Raw genomic sequence first — 19,067 nt, 5'->3', positions numbered from 1 at the left:
TAATTCCAGAGAACAGCTTGGAGAAGTGAATAAGACGATACAAGAATGGCTGTTGTCACTGTTTAAGATGATAAATCACAAGGATACCAAGCTGACGCAACAGGTACTGATGGTACACTTCAAGAACAGCTGCAGACATGGTTCAACACTAGAAGTGCTACCATTAACCTTCCAGCCACAGTCCTCCATGTTCAGATTGAAAATCTGGCTCCAGAAGTATCAAAGAAAGAGAGACGATAGAACCTGGCCAGGTGTTGAGAGTTTGACTTCAGAGACAAGTTTAAATATATAGTACTTACCATACAGAAACAGAATAGTAGGCACAATGCTTTCATCTCACTGCTTATGCTTCATGTGAGCTTACAATTGCCCTTTATCATCAAGCTGTTTTTCTCCTTGTGGGACATATTGCTGTGTTATAGGTGAAAAGTTGTTGCTGAAGATTTAAGTGCTATATTAGTTTTCCTTTAAATGCACCTGCCTTTGTCATAGCAACCAGCTCTGACTGCGGCAAACCCACATTATAATCACTCATTCAGAAGGTTTCTTTTTAACATCCCACTGAAGTAAATAACAGTCTTTTTTGATTTATGGTCTTGGTCTGTTTTCCCTGCAAACAGCATTCTCAGAATACAAATACAGTTGCTAGGAAATGTGCTAATGGTAAAACAAGGAGGATGCACACCAGGTCAGAGACACAAGGTTGGAAAAATAACCTTCAGCGGGTCAAGCAGCATTTGTGGATGCAAAGTGATGGCCAATCTTGCAGGTCAAGACCCTCCATCAGCACTATTTGACATACTGAGTTCATTCAGTGTTTGTTTTAAGCTCCACATACGAGTTGCGATTGATAAGTTTGTGGCCAAAGGTAGAAGGAGATAAGTTATACAGCTCTCGTTACATGCACATGCAGTTCAACTCTTTGTTGAAAGTTTGAAGTTAATAACTCATCTCCTTCTACCTTAGGCCACGAACTTATCAATCACCCCTGATGAGTTATTAACTTCAAACTTTCTGCATAATCACTCAAAGAGTTGAACTGCATGTGCATGTAACGAGAGCTGTACAAGTCATCTCCTTCTACTGTAGGCCACAAACTTATCAATCACCCCTGCTGTGGACACTTTCTGGAGGTCCAAGATCCGTATGCTCCACGACTGCTGGACTAACTGTGTAAATGTAGGAGGGGACTATGTTGAAAAATAAATGTGCTAGGTTTTCTAAAATTGACTTCTTCTACCTTAGGCCACGAACTTATCAATCACCCCCCGTAAGTTTATTTCAGTGCTGTTCTCATGATTTTTCTGTGTGTAACCTGGGGAAGAATTCTAGGGCTTTCCCAACTTTAAACAGCTTCAATCATTAACTTGTCCATATTCACACCAGTAACTGCAGGCAATATTAGGGGTCCACAGCTCCATCTAACTAGAGCTAGTTCATTTCATGCCCACATCCTTAAAGAAGAGATGGTCACTGATTCCAGCCTTTGCTGGAACAAATTGCTCAAAGACAAAAATATGGGCAAGGCATATTCATCCCTTTTCATCTATGCGTATTTGTGTTCTTGGGAGCACAGAAAGCTACAAATGTCTGAAATGAAGCACTTGTGGAATGAAGTGTCCAGTGGGGGGATCTTGAGAAATATACTTGAGACCAGGTCCCAGTGCAGAAAAAACATTGAATGTCCTCATAAGTTTGGTCAATGAGTGCATCGACAAAGACCTCTTGCCAACTACCGTGCAGCCTAACACTACTTCAACAACATACACATGTAAAACTCTGCACACATTTCTACCTGTGCAGATCTAGCAGACCCCTCACTCAGACACATTGTAGTACACATTTGCCTTGAATTTGCGGAAGGGAAGATACAATCACTGCTTGCTTGGATGGGAGGATTGGGAAAGGTGGAGGTGAGGCCGGGAGGCACGGTGGGAGGAGAGTACTGTATATCCTGGTGGTGTGATGTGGTGGAAGCCAGTTTTTTTAATGTATGGAAAATAGAGATTCAACCCAATATGCACAAAAAGGCCAGAATGCTTGTGATCAATACTTGAAGTGTTGTTTGAACTGTCATTATAGCTGAAGAAGTTTGGCGATATAACAAGGTAGAAATTCATTCACAAACAGGAGAAAATCTGCAGATGCTGGAAATCCAAGCAACACATAAAACTCTGGAGGAACTCAGCAGTCCAGGCAGCATCTATGAAAAAAAAAGTACCGTTGATATTTTAGGCTGAGACCCTTTGGCAGGTCATTCTGGGTTTTGAGCATTAAATGAATAATGTACTGAGGTAAAATGATACAAAATTTTGAAACTGTTTAGTGCATACAAAGGAGGATAAAATTCTATCCTGTCAAGTCTTATAATCTAGAGAATTGGGGGAGAGGAAGATAAAACTGAACAGGAAGTATATAGTAGGATAAAAGGCAAAAGAAATAAAAAAAGAGATTAAACTTTCTTCATAATTTATATAACCAAAGTGCATTTCTGCTGTCCTGTTAAATTACCAGGTGCCCCTCTACAGTGTTGAATTGGCTGCCAACAGATCTTTACTGAATGCTAGTATTCCAAATTTCTGTTTGATGGAATTAAAATGGGTGGCCACTGGGAGATCCCGTTTTTTCTGGGGGATGGAACGTAGGTGTTTGAATGCTCTGTCCACCAGAAAAAGCGGGATCTCCCAGTGGCCACCCATTTTACTTCCACTTCCCATTCCCATTCCAATATGTCCATCCGTAGTCTTTTAAGATGAGGCCACATTTAGGTTGGAGGAACAGCACTTTATATTCCATTTGGGTAGCCTCCAGCCTGATGGCATGAACATCGGTTTCAAAACTTTTGATAATGCCCCACTAACCACCCCCCTCACCATTTTCCATCCTCTTTTCCCCCTCTCACCTTATCTCCTTACCTGCCCATCGCCTCCCTCTGGTGCTCCCCCCACCTTTCTTTCTTCCATGGTCTTCTGTCTCTTTCACCAATCAACTTCTCAGCTCTTTAATTCATCCCTCCCCCTTCAGGTTTCACCTATCACCTTGTGTTTCTCTCTCCCCTCCCCATCTTTTAAATCTACTCCTCAGCCTTTTTTCTCCAGTCCTGCTGAAGTGTTTCGGCCCGAAACGTTGACTGTGCTTTATTCCATAGATTCTGCCTGGCCTGCTGAGTTCCTCCAGTATCTTGTGTGTGTCACTTGGATTTCCAGCATCTGCAGATTTTCTCTTGTTTCAGTCAGTTAATTTGACTGTATTCTCAGGCAAATAAATTGCCTGTATTGTTTGCTTGCTATATTTTTTGTTTGATCTCTCATTATCTTCATTTAAATTTTCTGTAATTGGAAGAAATCATCAAAATGCAGTATCATCTGCGACTTGAAATTAGTTTTACTTCAATTTTAATGTAATTTTCTCTAATTATTTCCAATCAATCTGCTAAAGTACGCTAATTACATTCTTCATGGAGGAACTAAATCCTTTTCCTATCCAGCTGTGAATTATGTCAAATATGCAGAATCATGGAATTATAGCATTAATTGGTGGTTTCTGCTGCATTTGTGATTTGGTGACTTAATATGGCCCTTTGCTATGCCATATGCATCAGGATTCATTCATGTCATGCCAAATCATTGTCAATTCCCGTGATTTTAATTCATGCCTGAAGGCCATATCAGCCGCATTTTTGAGTTAGTGAGGATTTTGGTAACAGCACCGGTGATGTACTGTATAATGCACAATATATTTTCAAAGCCAAAGATTTCTGAGTATATATGTCTGATTTTGATATTTTTGTACATTACAATGGATATTCTTTTGCTTGGAAAATTTAATTTCAAGAGTCTGCCTATTGCTTAAAAACTCTGAATGGATTGTCTGCACTAGTGTTCAGTCTTGCACATCTTCTGCTTTTTAAATTTTATTTGTTTTGGGAATATTTGAAATAAATACAGTATAACAAAACTGTTAAATATATGATGGAGAAGTATAATAACAAGAAACTGGGAAAAAATTAAATATATTTTTTATTTTTTATTTCCTGATCTTCCAGGTTGCCATCATTCAGAGTGCAATGAGCCATTTGCTAGTAGACATTTTGCTTCATGTTGTACATGATACAGAAGAGAAAACCAAGAAAGTATACTTCAGATACCTGCCTGGACCAAATACAATTGACATGCTGGAGGAGAAAGCACTGATAGTGGCTACTCAGCTGAATATATTATCAACACAAATGTATCGGTAATAACAAAGTTGGCTGAATTACTAGAATAATGGTGTTCAGAAATAGTGAGGCATTACTAACATCTATCCACTTTTAGTTTTATAGAAAAATACTTATTAATATATAATGGAATGTAATGGAAAAAGATGGCATACTCTTTATATGCAGCCAGCTGGAGCTCCGTTTTTCTAAGTACCTATAGTCCACAACGTATATTTGAAGCTAACATACTGTGGTGTTGTTGAAAACACTGCAGCCAAGTTGTACACAGTCAAGTCTGAGAAACAGCAAAGACATAAGTAATAAGATTATTTAACTTACCTTGTGGTGAGGAATAAATTTTGATGAGGACACAGGGAAAACACTTCAGCACTTTAAGTAGCACCTTGGAATCTTTTATAGGCAATTGGGAGGATAATGTCGAGTTACTGTAGTTTTTACCATCGTACCTGAAAGCTGGGATAATACACGATGAAGAACTTTCTTAATACTGCAAAGCAGTGAGTTTCAGGCTTATGCTAAAGAATTATGGAGTGGGTACCATCAAATTTAAATGTACTGTTAATTAATTTAATATGTATAAATCTGCATTGATACTGAAAGCGTGTGGGCATGTGGCCAAGTGGTTAGGGCATTGGACTAGCGACCTGAAGGTCGTGAGTTTGAGCCCCAGCTGAGGGAACGTGTTGTGTCCTTGAGCAAGGCACTTAATCACACATTGCTCTGCAACGACACTGGTGCCAAACTGTATGGGTCCTAATGCCCTTCCCTTGGACAACATTGGTGTCGTGGAGAGGGGAGACTTGCAGCATGGGCAACTGCTGGTCTTCCATACAACCTTGGCCAAGCCTGCGCCCTGGAGAGTGAAGACTTTCCAGGCGCAGATCCATGGTCTCGCAAGACTAACGGATGCTTTTAGTCTACTTACTGAAAGTCCTGTGTCCTAATTTCTCTTTCTCCTTTTCTCTTATTTTTTCTTTCTTTCTTCTGTTACTTTCTCTTTCCATTTCTCACTTTCTTTCACCTTTCCTTTTTTCACTTTCTCTCATTCTCTCTTTCACTCTTTTTCTCTCTTCCTTTTTCTCATGAACTGAATAATCCAGAGCAGAAGTAGATTACATGGTCCCTGGACTCTACAGTCTAATACTCATGGCACTTAACCTCCCTACAGACTTGCCTAATCTCAGTTTTGAATACATTTATTGAGTCATTCAAAGACTCTCAACCCTCTGAGCAAAGGAATTCCCCCTCTTTTCCATTGTAAATTTTATTCTTTTATTTGAAATTTGAGACAATGAGATAAATTGCAGGAACAGTTTTTCTGACAGAGAATAAACATTGAAATTGGAATTTTTAGACTTTTGTTGCTGTGTTTCACTTGTGCATCAGTTCTTAATGCTTTTTACCTATTCTGTACCTGCTGTGTTTATTCTTACAGCTGGTGCAAGGATATAGTGGAGGCAATGGTGAAGCAGCAGAAAGCAGCCCATGCCCATAATCCTGATGATGAACTCAAGGAGCTTGAAAAACTGAAGGTAATGCTTGCAATTGTAGACATAGGTGACAACAGTTAGTCAAGTTAATGGTAGCATACCTAATAGGAGACCAGTTATAGAAATGTAGAAAACCTACAGCACAATACAGACCCTTTGGCCCACAATGCTGTGCCGAACATGTACTTACTTTAGAAATTACCAAGGGTTACCCATAGCCCTCTATCTTTCGAAGCTCCGTGTACCTATCCAAGAGTCTCTTAAAAGACCCTATTGTATCCTCCTCCACCACTGCGCCAGCATCCCATTCTACACACTCACCACTCTCTGTGTAAAAAAACTGACCCCTGACATTTCCTCTGTACCTACTTAGTCATACTTTATTGATCCCGGGGGAAACTAGTTTTCGTTACAGTTGCACCATAAATAATTAAATAGTAATAAAACCATAAGTAGTTAAATAGTAATACTTCCAAGTACCTTAAAACTGTGCCCTCTCGTGTTAGCTATTTCAGCCCTGGGAAAAAGCCTCTGACTATCCACAAGATCAATGTCACTCATCATTTTATACACTGCTATCAGGTCACCTCTTAACCTCCGTCGCTCCAAGGAGAAAAGGCCAAGTTTACTCAACCTATTCTCATAAGGCATGCTCCCCAATCCAGGCAACATCCTTGTAAATCTCCTCTGCACCTTTTCTATAGTTTCCACATTCTTTCTGTAGTGAGGTGACCAGAACTGAGCACAGTACTCCAAGTGGGGTCTGTCAAGGGTCCTATATAGCTGTAATATTACCTCTCTGCTCTTGAACTCAAATCTGATGATATTTGATTTTTTTTGTCATTTTAAGGATCTTGTGAATATTACTGTGTAATTTTCCTCTCTGTAATTAACTCATATGAGGGTCAATTCACAAAATTGAACAGTTTTGCTACATGATCATTTTGAATTCCTTATTTTTCCAAGTCCGAGTCTTCTGAGTGGATAGACGTTTGTGAGACTCTGCTTTCAGGAATTCAAGCACATCCAGTCCACTTGTTGTCATCCAGAAGTGAAGAGGTACAATCACACATCAATATGACTCGTGGTCTATGCACTGCATGCTTACAGGTAGGATTGGCTGTTGTAGATAAGTATGCTTTCTTGGCCTCTGGTGCATATGCTGACCCGATGGCTACAGTCACCTACTCTGACATCTCTCATTGCTAAATAATGGTGATTGATCCTGTGCCGGTTGTGAAAGCCCGACTTACAGACACTTGTACAGAAGATCAAGTGTCTGGGAGTTCAGCAAGATAGAGATGGATTTGACAGTCATTGCAGTGTTGCAGGCTACTCCTGCTGGGTGGGAACAGGGCATTTTCACAAGTCCACTCAAACTTTGTTATGAAAACTATTTATTCTTGTGCTCCTCCATTTCAATATTTGTCTAGCTTTCAGTGAATTGCAGAAATGGTAAAGTATGTTTCACTGGTATCATGCATTTTCTTCAGACTTTTCTCCCTTAAAGGTAGACAGGATTTTGCTTGTTGAATATAATCGTTACCTTTCTTTCTAAAAATTATGAATGCCTTTCTTTCTTTCGTTATGAATTTATATACAGGAAAGTTTTTTACCTCTGACCCTCCCTAAACAATAGTTTTTTGAGGTACCAGTGGTGCTATAACCTGGGCCTAGCGGCATTCTTATATTCAAGTAAGGAAGAAAGCTGTGCTGTGGTTCTTGCCAGAATGCAAACTAACAGTCCAGAGAGCAAGTTATTGGTGGCTTGATTTTGCTTGATGCTTTCTTCTCGTACTTTCTGCTGATTGGTGGATGTTTGTAGTAATGATTGTCTGGATTAGATTTGTCCTGCTGCTTCAAGAGCCGGGCCACTTCCGGAATATTTGTGTTCCATAGCTGTATTGAATGGGGTGGAGTGGGAGAGGGCACAAGGCAAGAGGAAGGAATAGAAATGAATGTGGGGTGAAGGGAAGGCAAGAGTTTTGTTGTGTGGAGTCCTTTGTTTGCAGCCACATATTGCATTCATGTGTGAGGTCTTCCTCTAGTTGGGGGTGAACCTGTCCAGGGAGCATCCTCCTTTTAATTATCTAGACAGCTCAAACCACTCATTGATTAGGGCTGCAAAAAATTCCTCTAATTTGTTCACTGTGGCCTCTACAACTCAGAGCATTCCACATTTGGCATGTGTGTGTTCCTGTGACATAGCTATTGTTTTCTGAGGTGTTCCTGGTGATGAAAGTGAAATATCCATTCAATGCAGGCTGAGTTTAGACCAGATGCTAATGGCCATGTTATAGAATTGTCAGGCCATCCATAACAATTTTAGGAAACACAGCTATGATCTTATTGACAGGAGACACAGGCTTCAGAGATCCAGCAGCCTTCTCCTACTCCCAATTCATATGTTAGTATTTTTTTTTGCATGTGGAAACAATGCTATTATTTATTGCCCATCCTGAATTATAATTGACCAGGTGGTTCTGGAGTAGATACACAAAACTACTCAGTTAGGTGTTCCAGGGTTTAGATCTAGTGATTATGGAGGAACAAGGTAATATTTCAAATCCGTTTAGTGTGTAAGTCAGAAGGATAGCTGCAGGTGAAGGTATTCCCTTATACTGACGATCTTGTCCTTCTTGACTGTAGAGGTCACAGGGTTTGGGAACTGAGTGAGCCCCTTGTGAATGCTACACACTGCTCCCACAGTACAAGTGTGATGGAGGGAGTGATTGTTTATGGTGCTGGATGATTTTCCAGTCAAATGAGCTGCTTTGTCATACAAACCCCATTTCCAGAAAAGTTGGTATATTTTCCAAAATGCAATAAAAACAAAAATCTGTTATATGTTAATTCACGTGAACTTTTTTTAACTGACAAAAGTACAAAGGAAAGATTTTCAATAGTTTTACTGACCAACTTGATTGTATTTTGTAAACATACACAAATTTAGAATTTGATGGCTGCAACACACTCAACAAAAGTTGGGACAGAGGCATGTTTACCATTGTGTTACATCACCTTTCCTTTTAATAACACTTTTTAATCGTTTTGGAACTGAGGATACTAATTGTAGTAGATTTGCAATTGGAAATTTTGTCCATTCTTGCTTAACTTAAGACTTCAGCTGCTCAACAGTCCGTAGTCTCCGTCGTCTGATACTCCTCTTCATGATGCGCCATACATTTTCAATAGGAGATAGATCTGGTCTGGCAACAGGCCAGCAAAGTACATGCACTCTGCGTCTACAAAGCCACGCTGTTGTAGCCCGTGCAGAATGTGGTCTGGCATTGTCCTGCTGAAATAAGCATGGAAGTCCCGGGAAGAGACGTCGCCTTGATGGCAATATATGTTTCTCTAAAATTCTAATATATGCCTCAGAATCAATGGTACCTTCATGTCATGGGCACTGATGCACCCCTATACCATCACAGCTGCTGGCTTTTGCACCTTTCGCTGATAACAATCTGGATGGTCGTTTTCATCTTTGGCATGGAGAACCCGACGCCCATTTTTTCTGAAAACTAGCTGAAATGTGGACTCATCTGATCACAGCACATGGTTCCACAGTCTTTCGGTCTATCTGAGATGAGCTCGGGCCCAGAGAACTCGCCGGCATTTCTGCATAGAGTTGATGTGTGGCTTCCTCCTTGCGTAACACAGTTTCAAATTGCATTTCTGGATGCAGTGACGGACTGTGTTGAGTGACAATGGTTTTCCGAAGTACTCCCGAGCCCAGGTGGCTATAGTTGTCACAGTAGCATAACGGTTTCTTAGGCAGTGCCGCCTGAGGGCTCGAAGATCACGCGCATTGAACAGTGGTTTCCGACCTTGCCCTTTACGCACTGAGATGTCTCTGAATTCTCTGAATCTTTTCACAATATTATGTACTGTAGATGTTGAAAGACCTAAATTCTCTGCAATGTGGAGTCTTCCAAACCGGTGTTATTTGAATATTCTGTGCACTTTTCAATCTTATTTTAACTCTGTCCCAACTTTTGTTGGGTGTGTTGCAGCCATCAAATTCTAAATTTGTGTATATTTACAAAATACAATTAAGTTGGTCAGTAAAACTATTGAAAATCTTTTCTTTGTACTTTTGTCAGTTAAATAAAGGTTCACGTGAATTAACATATCACAGATTTTTGTTTTTATTGCATTTTGGAAAATATCCCAACTTTTCTGGAAATGGGGTTTGTAGACAATGTCAGTCTTCTTGAATGTTACTGAAGTTTCACTCATCCAATTCATGTAGATAGTGGAAAGATTTTGTGATGCCATATTTTTGAATGGTCCATGAACACTACCTCAGTATTCCTCCTTTGCCTGACTATTTATCTATTGTAACTTACAGTAATTTTGTCTTTCACTGTACAGTACTTCTGTCACAAAACAACAAATTTCACAACTATATCAGTGACAATAATCCTGACTCTGACTCTGATTCTGATTCTGCATTAACCAGCACATGATATGTAGCCTCTGTCTTGCTCGTGAGCAATAATATATTATAGTGGCTAGTTTAGTTGAAGATGTCCTTGATCGTGGGAATAGTTGTGCCCCTGATGGAGCTAGCTCAGTCTATAACCCTCTGCAGCCTCTTTCAGTTCTATGCAGTGGATCCACCATATCAGGCTGTGATGCAGCCAGTCCAAATTCTCTCCACAGCACATCTGTAGAACTTGGATAGAATCTTTAATGACATATCATATCTCCTCAAACTCCTAATCAAGTAGAGCACCTGGCCTGCCATCTACATGATTGATTCAATGTGTTAGACCCAGGTTAGATCCTCTGAGATGCTGATGTCGAGGAACTTTCCCTTCCACTGTTGACCACTCTGTGAGAACAGGTCCCCTTTCTGAAGTCCACCATCAATTTCCTAGTCTTGCTGATGTTGATAATGAGGCTGTTGTTGTGACAACACTCAACTAACTGGTCAAATACAAAAATAGAAAGTTTAAGTGCATTTAATCCAAGATGCCAATTCATTTATTTGAAAACATCTTGATATTTGTAATATTATCATAGATTCTATTGCAAATACAGAGAATTCTGCAGATGCTGGAAATCCAGAGCAACACACTAAAATGCTGGGAGGAACTTAGCAGGTCAGGCAGAATCTATGGAAATGAATAAACAATTGACATTTTGGGCCAAGACCCTTCATTAGGACTGGAAAAGGGGAAAGAAGTCAGAATAAGAAGGTGAAGGAAGGGAAGGAGTATAAGCTAGAAGGTAATAGGTGAGGCCAGCTGGGTGGGGGAGGGGTGATGATTCAAGAAGCTTGGAGGTATTAGGTGGAAATGGTAAAGGGCTGAAGGAGGAATCTGATAGTAGAGGAGAGTAGACCCTGGGAGAAAGGAAAGAGGGAGGAACATCAGGGAGAGGTGATAGGCAGTTGAGAAGAGAAAAGGTAAAGGAGGGCAGAGTGGGGAATTGAAGAAGAGGGAAGGGGATGGGGAAAATTACCAGAAGTTGGAGAAATCGGTGTTCCTGCCATCAGGTTGGAGGCTACCTAGATGGAATATGAGGTGTTGCTCCTCCAACCTGAGAATGGCCTTATCGTGGCAGTTGAGGAGGCCATGGACTGACATGTTGGAATGGGATTGGGGAATGGAATTAAAATAGTTGATCGCCAGGAAATCCTGTTTGCTGCGGACAGACAAAGCTGCTCGATAAATAGGTAAACATCAGGTCTCAGCAACGTAGAGGAGGCTGTATCAGGAATACCGGAGACAATAGATTCACAGGTGAAGTGTTGCCTCATCTGGAAGGACTGAATAGAGAAGGTGAATGGGCAGATGTAGCATTTCTTCCACTTGCAGGGATAAGTTCTAGGAAAGAGATATTGGGGAAGGATGAATGGACAAGAGAATCATGGAGAAAGTAATCCCTGCAGAAAGCAGAGAGTGGTGGGAGAAGTAAAGATGTGTCTGGTGGTAGGATCTGTTGCAGATGGCAGAAGTTGTGGAGAATTTTCTTTCTTCTTGATCTCTCTGTCTCCATCTCTGAAGACAAACTGTCTACCGATATCCTTTATAAATCTACCAACTTCCATGGCTGGCTTGACTATACCTCTTCCACCCTGTATCCTGTAAAAATGCCATTTCCTTTCCTCCACCACATCTGTTTCCAGGATGTGGCTTTCTGTTCCAGGACATCAGAGGTGTCCTCCTCCTTCAAAGAACAGGAGTTCCCTTCCTCCACCATTAATGTTACCCTCTCCCACATCTCCTCCATTCCCCAGACAACCACTCTCACCCCATCTTGCTACCAGCTTAACGAGGATAGAGTTCCTCTTGTCTTCATGAGTCTCCACATCCAGCACATCATTCTCCACAGCTTCCATTATCCTCAATGGGACCCTAGCACCAAACACATCTTTACCTCCCCTACCCCCACTCTCCACTTTTTGTAGGGATTGCTCCCACCACCGTTCCCTTGTTTATTCATCCCTTCCACTGATCTCCCTCCTCGCACTTATCCCTGCAAGCAGAAGAAGTGCTGTCCCTCCATTCAGGACCCCAGACAGTCCTTCCAGGTGAAGCCAGACTTCACCTGTGAATCTGTTGGGGTCAGCTTCTGTATCCAGTGCTCCTGATGTAGCTTCCTCTACACTAGTCAGACCTGATATACATTAGGGAACTGTTTTGTGAAGCAACTTTGCTCCATCCACAAAAAGCAGGATTTCCTGGTGGCCAACTATTTCAATTCCAATCCCCATTTCTATTCTAACATGATGGTCCATGGCCTCCTCTGCTGTCACAATGAGGCCACTCTCAGTATGGAGGAGCAACACCAACAGATTATAGACATTAAATTTAAATTAAAGCTGTACCCATTATAAAAGCTTAAATATTATATAAAAAATCCAAAGCTGAGCCAAATTAACACACATGATTATTACTTAAATCCATTGGCTATGGATGTGGAAAATTAGGGGAGACAGTAATTAAAAAGTTTCTAATCTGTAGATATCTAAAAAAGTGAGATCTGGGTAAGTTATATTTATTAGAGAGTTGATCAAAAGACATAAAACAATTATCCAAAAATAAATCGCAAAAAGATACTATACCTTTGGTTTTCCAATCAAAGTAGGCTTGATCCATCGTGGAAGGTTGAAAAAGAAAATTTGATATAATGGGACTTGCTAGAATAAATTGATTAAACCCAAAAAATCTTCGGAATTGAAACCATATACGTTAAGTATGCTTAACTATTGGGTTGTTCATTTGTATATATGATTTAAAAGAAGTAAAAGGAAGTAAAGTTCCTAAAACCGAACCCAAGGAAAACCCTTGTAATGAATTAGATTCAAGATTTACCCAATGAGGGTTTAAAGATGCGTCCAAATCTTGTAACCAAAATTTTAAATATCGAATATTAATTGCCCAATAATAGAATCTAAAATTTGGGAGGGCGAGCCCCCCCTCCTTTTTAGATTTCTGTAGATACCTTTTACCTAACCTAGGATCTTTATTCTGCCAAATATATGAGGAAATTTTTGAATCTACGTTATCAAAAAAAGATTTTGGGATAAAAATTGGAACCGATTGGAATATATACAAAAATTTGGGCAAAATGATCATCTTAATAGCATTAATCCGACCAATCAAAGACAAAGAGATTGGGGACCATTTGGTAAATAAAAGTTTAATCTGATCAACTAAAGGTAAAAAATTAGCTTTAAATAAATCTTTATATTTTTTCGTAATTGTTATCCCTAAATATATAAATGAATCAGTAACCAATTTAAATGGTAAACGTCCATAAATAGGTACATGCTTATTTAAAAGGAATAATTCACTCTTACTAAGATTCAATTTGTAACCAGAGAAGTTACTAAATTGAGCTAACAGATCTAGGATAGCAGGAATTAATTACTGTCTCCCCTAATTTTCCACACCCATATCCAATGGACACTTTGGAAAAAATCTTAGATTTAAATCTCTCTCAGAAAAGTGTAGTAGCAATTATATATAATATAATTATGAATCTATGTCCTGATGCTTCTAATAAAATTAAAGCTGACTGGGAAAGAGAACTTGAGATTAATATACCGACTGAAAAATGGGAAAAAATTCTTCAGTTGGTGAATTCATCCTCTGTATGTGCTAAGCATAGGTTGATACAGTTTAAAGTAGTGCACAGGGCTGATATGTCCAAAGATAAACTATCTCGTTATTACTCTTATATTAATCCAATATGTGACAGATGTCATTCCGAGATAGCTTCTTTAACCCACATGTTTTGGTCATGTCCCTTGGAGAAATATTGCAAAGATATTTTTGATATTATTTCAACGGTCCTAAATATAGACTTACAACCTCATCCAGTTACTGCTATCTTTGGATTACCAATGATAGACTTAAATAATTTAACCTCTTCATCACGAAGGATGATTGCATTTCTTACTTTAATAGCTAGAAGGTCCATTTTGTTGAACTGGAAAGAGATTAATCCTCCTACTGTATTTCATTGGTTTTCACAAACTATGGTGTGTTTGAATTTGGAGAAAATTAGAAGTGCAGTTTATGACCCTTCCATTAAGTTTGAAAAAACTTGGAGGCCATTCATTCAGCATTTTCATTTGATGTAATTTGATCATTTCCAAACTTGTTTTATCTCTCTGTACTGTTGTTGGAGGGGAATGGAGTCGTCGACACTAAGGTTTTCTTCTTTTCCATTTTTAAGTTGTTAGTTTTGCCCAAGTCTTTTAGTTTAGTTGATTAATTTTGTTTTTCTTTGGGGATGAGGTTTGCTTTTTTTTTGTTTTGTTTTTTTTTTCTTTTTCATGATTTTTTTTCCCAGTTTATTTTTGCTTTGTATTATCCGTGGTTAGTTCTACATGTTTGGGAGCTTTGTTAATTTACACTACTTGGTTTTGCAATTACTTTTTTTAAGTGTAACAATATATCTCCTACTATTTGTATTATTGCTATGTTTTGTTTCTATATTTTGAAATTAATAAAAAGATTGAAAAAGAAAAAGATTATTACTTAAATCAAATGTGCTCTACACTTGACTTCTTGATTGACAGTTCTTCTGGAGTTTTTGCAGTTTTGGGGGGGGGCCAAAAGAAATGTTTCTGTACAATATAACTCTATATGAATGTGACTTCCTGCATTGTAGAACTGTCTCAGTTGAATTTGAGGATGTTCACAGAAAGCTTGGACTAGGTTTAAATTTGGAACATATTTATTCAGAAAAAGTGGTTTAAGATGAAAAGCCTAGTTCAGTTAGATGGTCCTTATCCAAAGAACTGTTTTAATATACACCATTTTAAAATATCATCTTTTGGCATTTACCATTATTTTTGATTACCTGAATCACCTGAAAAAAATTGCTGCAGACATAGAACTACATTAAAATGCCTGATAAAATTTCTTTTGCTTTGGGTCGTTAGACTTCAACATGCAACAGTTTTTGCCATTTATTTTTAGATTGTTCTGAACACTGAAGATCATTGTTTTAATTCGCAATCCTAATTAGTCCCAAAGTGCCTTAACATTTAATTTCTGTCTCTAAAGGGGTCTGGGACATTCTGAACATATGAAAGGTATAATGAATTAAAAGGTTATGATTAAGCATTTTTGTTATTCAAATCATCTCGTCATATATTGCAAAACTGGCAGTTATTGCTACTATATTTTACAAATGACTGCAATCTTTTCCCCAGTTGTGATGCAAGCATATAGATGAGTTTTCCTTTGTTGTTAACTCGAGCAAGGAAATGGGTGTGAAAACATATCTGTTATTAAAAGAAGTGAAAGGAGGAAATATTATTTTATTGTAAATGTAGAACTTCTTGCATAAGAAAACTCCTTTAATACACAGGCTGTTAAGTTTGATCTTGTATCCATTGCTGATCTGCTAGGAATACTGCTAATCAATGTTTCCTCCGTAGTTTTGTGAAAACTGTGACTTAGTAATAAAATTGATAAATTGCCAATAATCTTCTCCATTTGTACTTTCTATTGTAGCACTCATCCACCAATATTCTTCAGATGTCTGAATCTGAGCTTTCCTTGTTGTGGTTAGGGAAAACACAAGTTGCTGAAGGACCTACTACCATTACATCTTTCCAGGTAAAGTTATGGAGTTAAACAGAATGAAAACAGAGTCTTTGGCCTTCCCATCTGTGCTGACCAAGCTGTCACACTAGCTAGTCCAATTTGCCTGCATTTGGCCCATACCCGCTAAACCTTTCCTGTCCATACACCTGTCCAACTGTCCTTTAAAATATTGTAATTGTATCCACCTCTACCACTTTCTCTGGCAGCTCATTCTGTATGTTTTAGATTCCCTTAACCTGGGGAAAAGACTGTGACCAATTACTTTATTAATGCCCCTCTTGATTTTATATATCTCCATAAAGTCATCATCCAGTCCCCTTGTTCCAGATAACTAGTCTTTCCTTTAAACTCAGGATCTCCAGTTCCATCAGTCTCGTGAATCTTATCCCAAGCAACATTTTCAAAGATGATTGGCCTCATAGATTAAGAGATAGTATTTCTAAACTCTCTATTTAAGAAAAGTGGAAGGAAGGAAAGGGACAATATATCATCGAGTCAGAATTGGGGAATATGACAGGATCTATAAATGAAGATAATAGAGGACTCGAAATTTACAAAATAATCGGGATGTAAACAAGGATTTATGAATGAAAATTTGTCTTGACATGACATAATTTTCTGAACATGTAGGTGGGAGGGAAGTGAATGCAGTTGCTTTGTGCTTACCGAAGGGATCATGGGATTGGGAATTTCTCTTTGTTGTTTACACCTGTATCAAGTGAATCAAAGCAAGGTTCAATGATTTGTCCCCAAATTTTTGCAACGTGACTTTGATAAAGTTCTGTGGTAAGTGTACACTGCACGTGGAAAGGTTGGTGGAAAAGTAAACACCAAGAAGAATAAAAGAGGCTGGCAAGGGATTGTAAGCTGGTTAAGTGATTGGGCAAAATGGGAAGACATGTAGTAAAATGAGAGCATGTGTGAAAATAGCCATTTTGGTAGGAAAAGTAGAAAGTAAGTATGTAAATGACTGGTAGATGAAGCAAAAAGCTGCAACTCCTGGCAATCTAAAGTAAGAATGGAAAATCCTGGACAATTTCAGCAGGTCATCAGCATTATGAAGAAAGTGACAGCAGTAATGCTTTAGGTCATTGACTTCCATTAGTACTTATGATTAAATGCTGGTATTGAGAGGGATTTAGACAGTAAGATTTAGAAGCAGAATTAGGCCATTCACCCCACTGAGTCACATCACTATTCAATCATGGCGAATTTATTATCCCTCTCAACTCCATTTTATTGCTGGAGCAACAGGTGGAACAACCCCAAACAGAAAAAAACATTACTGAACTAATTAGTTTGGAAACAAATGCAAATGATGGAATTAACACTTCAGCATAATATAATGCATCGATTTTCTTGAAGAAATTTAAGAAAATAATTATTTTCTACACCAATTACTTTAAGTTATGTCCTTACATAGTTCAGTTGGTAATGTCTGTATAACCAGTCCAACAGTTATATTCTGCAATCCCCAGCTGTGCTGAATTTACAGAAAGAGATCCCACATTAACAGTACCATGGTTTTAAAGGGTAAAATTACTCTGGGCTCCCACTCCTAATCACTATCTTGAGACCATTGTTAACAAAATTGTTCTCCATGTCTACTTAGCCATCTACATTCTTGAAAGTGGTAGTTTTACTTCAGGAGGAAGTCAGGAATGTACTGGCCTGTGAATGGGTCCTCAGTGATAGTTCTCTTCTGAATTGGTGGCAAAATATAAACCAACTTCTGCCCCATGTTTCAGGCCAATGACTTCAAACACTATCCCTCTCAACAAAGATGCTGCCTGTCCTGTTAATTAGATCAGCAGTCTCTGCTGATACCTAGAGTTCTACATCCACAGTATTTCACAGCAATTTGTGTTGGTTAGGTCAGTTTTATTCTGGCCAATGTGACAATCCTTATTTTCACCAGGATATTGCCTTCTGGGTCCTAAGGAAGCTCAAATATTGATAGTTACACATAAGGATTGGAAGTTTACTAATTGTCAGAGTGATGTAAAACATTTTCTTTTGTTCATATTTCAAAATTTGAGCATCCCTGGCAAGGCTTGCATTTACTGTGCATTCCTAATTGCCCTTGAGAACATGGTAATGAGCTTCCCTCTTGAATTACTGTAGTCCCTCTGGTGAAAGTGCTGGCAAAATACTTCCAGATGGTGTCACTGAGACGGTGCTTATTTTGGAGGGATATCTGTAGGTGTTGGTAGTCCTCAGCTTCTGATGCCCTTGCCTTACTTGGTTGCAGAGTCAAACCAAGTTTATTGCCAGCTAATTACATACATGTATATAATGTATAGAACCATATAGTGTATATAGAAATGACATTTCTCTGAACCAGGGTGTAAAGCCCAGTAGTGCACATAACATACACAACACGATAATTTATGAAGGATAAAATCTACAGATGATTCACACATAAATAACAAACTAAAGTGCATAAATTAAATATTGTAAGGTACAGAACAGATTAACCAGTGACACTTCGAAGGTGATGTGGCAGGAGTTCAGAAGCCTCATGGCTTGAGGGAAGAAACGGTTTCCCATCCCGACCATTCTTGTTTTTATGCATTGGAGTCTCTGCCTGATTGTAGAAAGTCATAGAAAATATAGATGGATGGGTGGGATTCTTAATAATACTATGGGCCCTGCGTACGCAGTGCTCCTGATAAATGTCCCCAGTGGATAGTAGGGAGACCCCTCTCAGCTGCTCTCACAGTCCTTTGTAGGTAGAAGTTGCAGATTTGGGAAGTGCCTGGATTAATAAGTACAGTACATCTTTTAAGTGGTACAAACAGCAGCCACTTTACACAAATGGCACAGAAAATAAATATTTAGGGTGCTTTGAAAATTAATGGAAGAAAATTTACAGCTCAGTGAAGTGATAATATTGTGGCACTCTGGGGGTGTGCATGATCGACAGCCTGCCCTTGCATTTCTAATGACCAGCACTGTTTATTGTTCTTGTGTTAAAATGCTTTTGTGGGATTATAGTGGGAAGTTCCAGTTCATTTATTGTTACATTTTAGGTTGGGTTATACCATTATTCACTTGTGTATTTGTACGTCACCCTAACTGTAACCGTGTGTGTGTGATGGTCACCTCCCTCGTCTGTTTGAGACTGGTTGGGTTCACTCTCTGGGTCATGGTGCCCGGTCTGTTTTGTGTTTATCATTGTTGAGTTCAATAAGCTTCCTCGTCTGTCATTATGGACCAAATGCTCACCACAATATATTAGAATAATCAACAAATAACATCTTACTATTCTTCAAT

At 38.9% G+C, this 19,067-nt stretch overlaps 1 protein-coding gene across 1 annotated transcript in view; it reads left to right on the top strand.

The window, feature by feature from the left end:
- Positions 1-19,067, top strand: part of axdnd1 (axonemal dynein light chain domain containing 1) — a 170,616-nt gene that overhangs the window by 118,017 nt on the left and 33,532 nt on the right. The window contains exons 18-22 of the mRNA XM_063063999.1: positions 10-103; positions 4,046-4,236; positions 5,658-5,754; positions 6,679-6,822; positions 15,699-15,803. Coding sequence (XP_062920069.1) covers positions 10-103; positions 4,046-4,236; positions 5,658-5,754; positions 6,679-6,822; positions 15,699-15,803 — 631 coding nt within the window. The remainder of the gene's footprint in view (positions 1-9; positions 104-4,045; positions 4,237-5,657; positions 5,755-6,678; positions 6,823-15,698; positions 15,804-19,067) is intronic.

This window comes from Mobula hypostoma, chromosome 12 (assembly GCF_963921235.1).
Source record: "Mobula hypostoma chromosome 12, sMobHyp1.1, whole genome shotgun sequence".
Classification (NCBI taxonomy): Eukaryota; Metazoa; Chordata; class Chondrichthyes; order Myliobatiformes; family Myliobatidae; genus Mobula; species Mobula hypostoma.
This window is presented reverse-complemented; position numbering and strand designations above follow the sequence as displayed.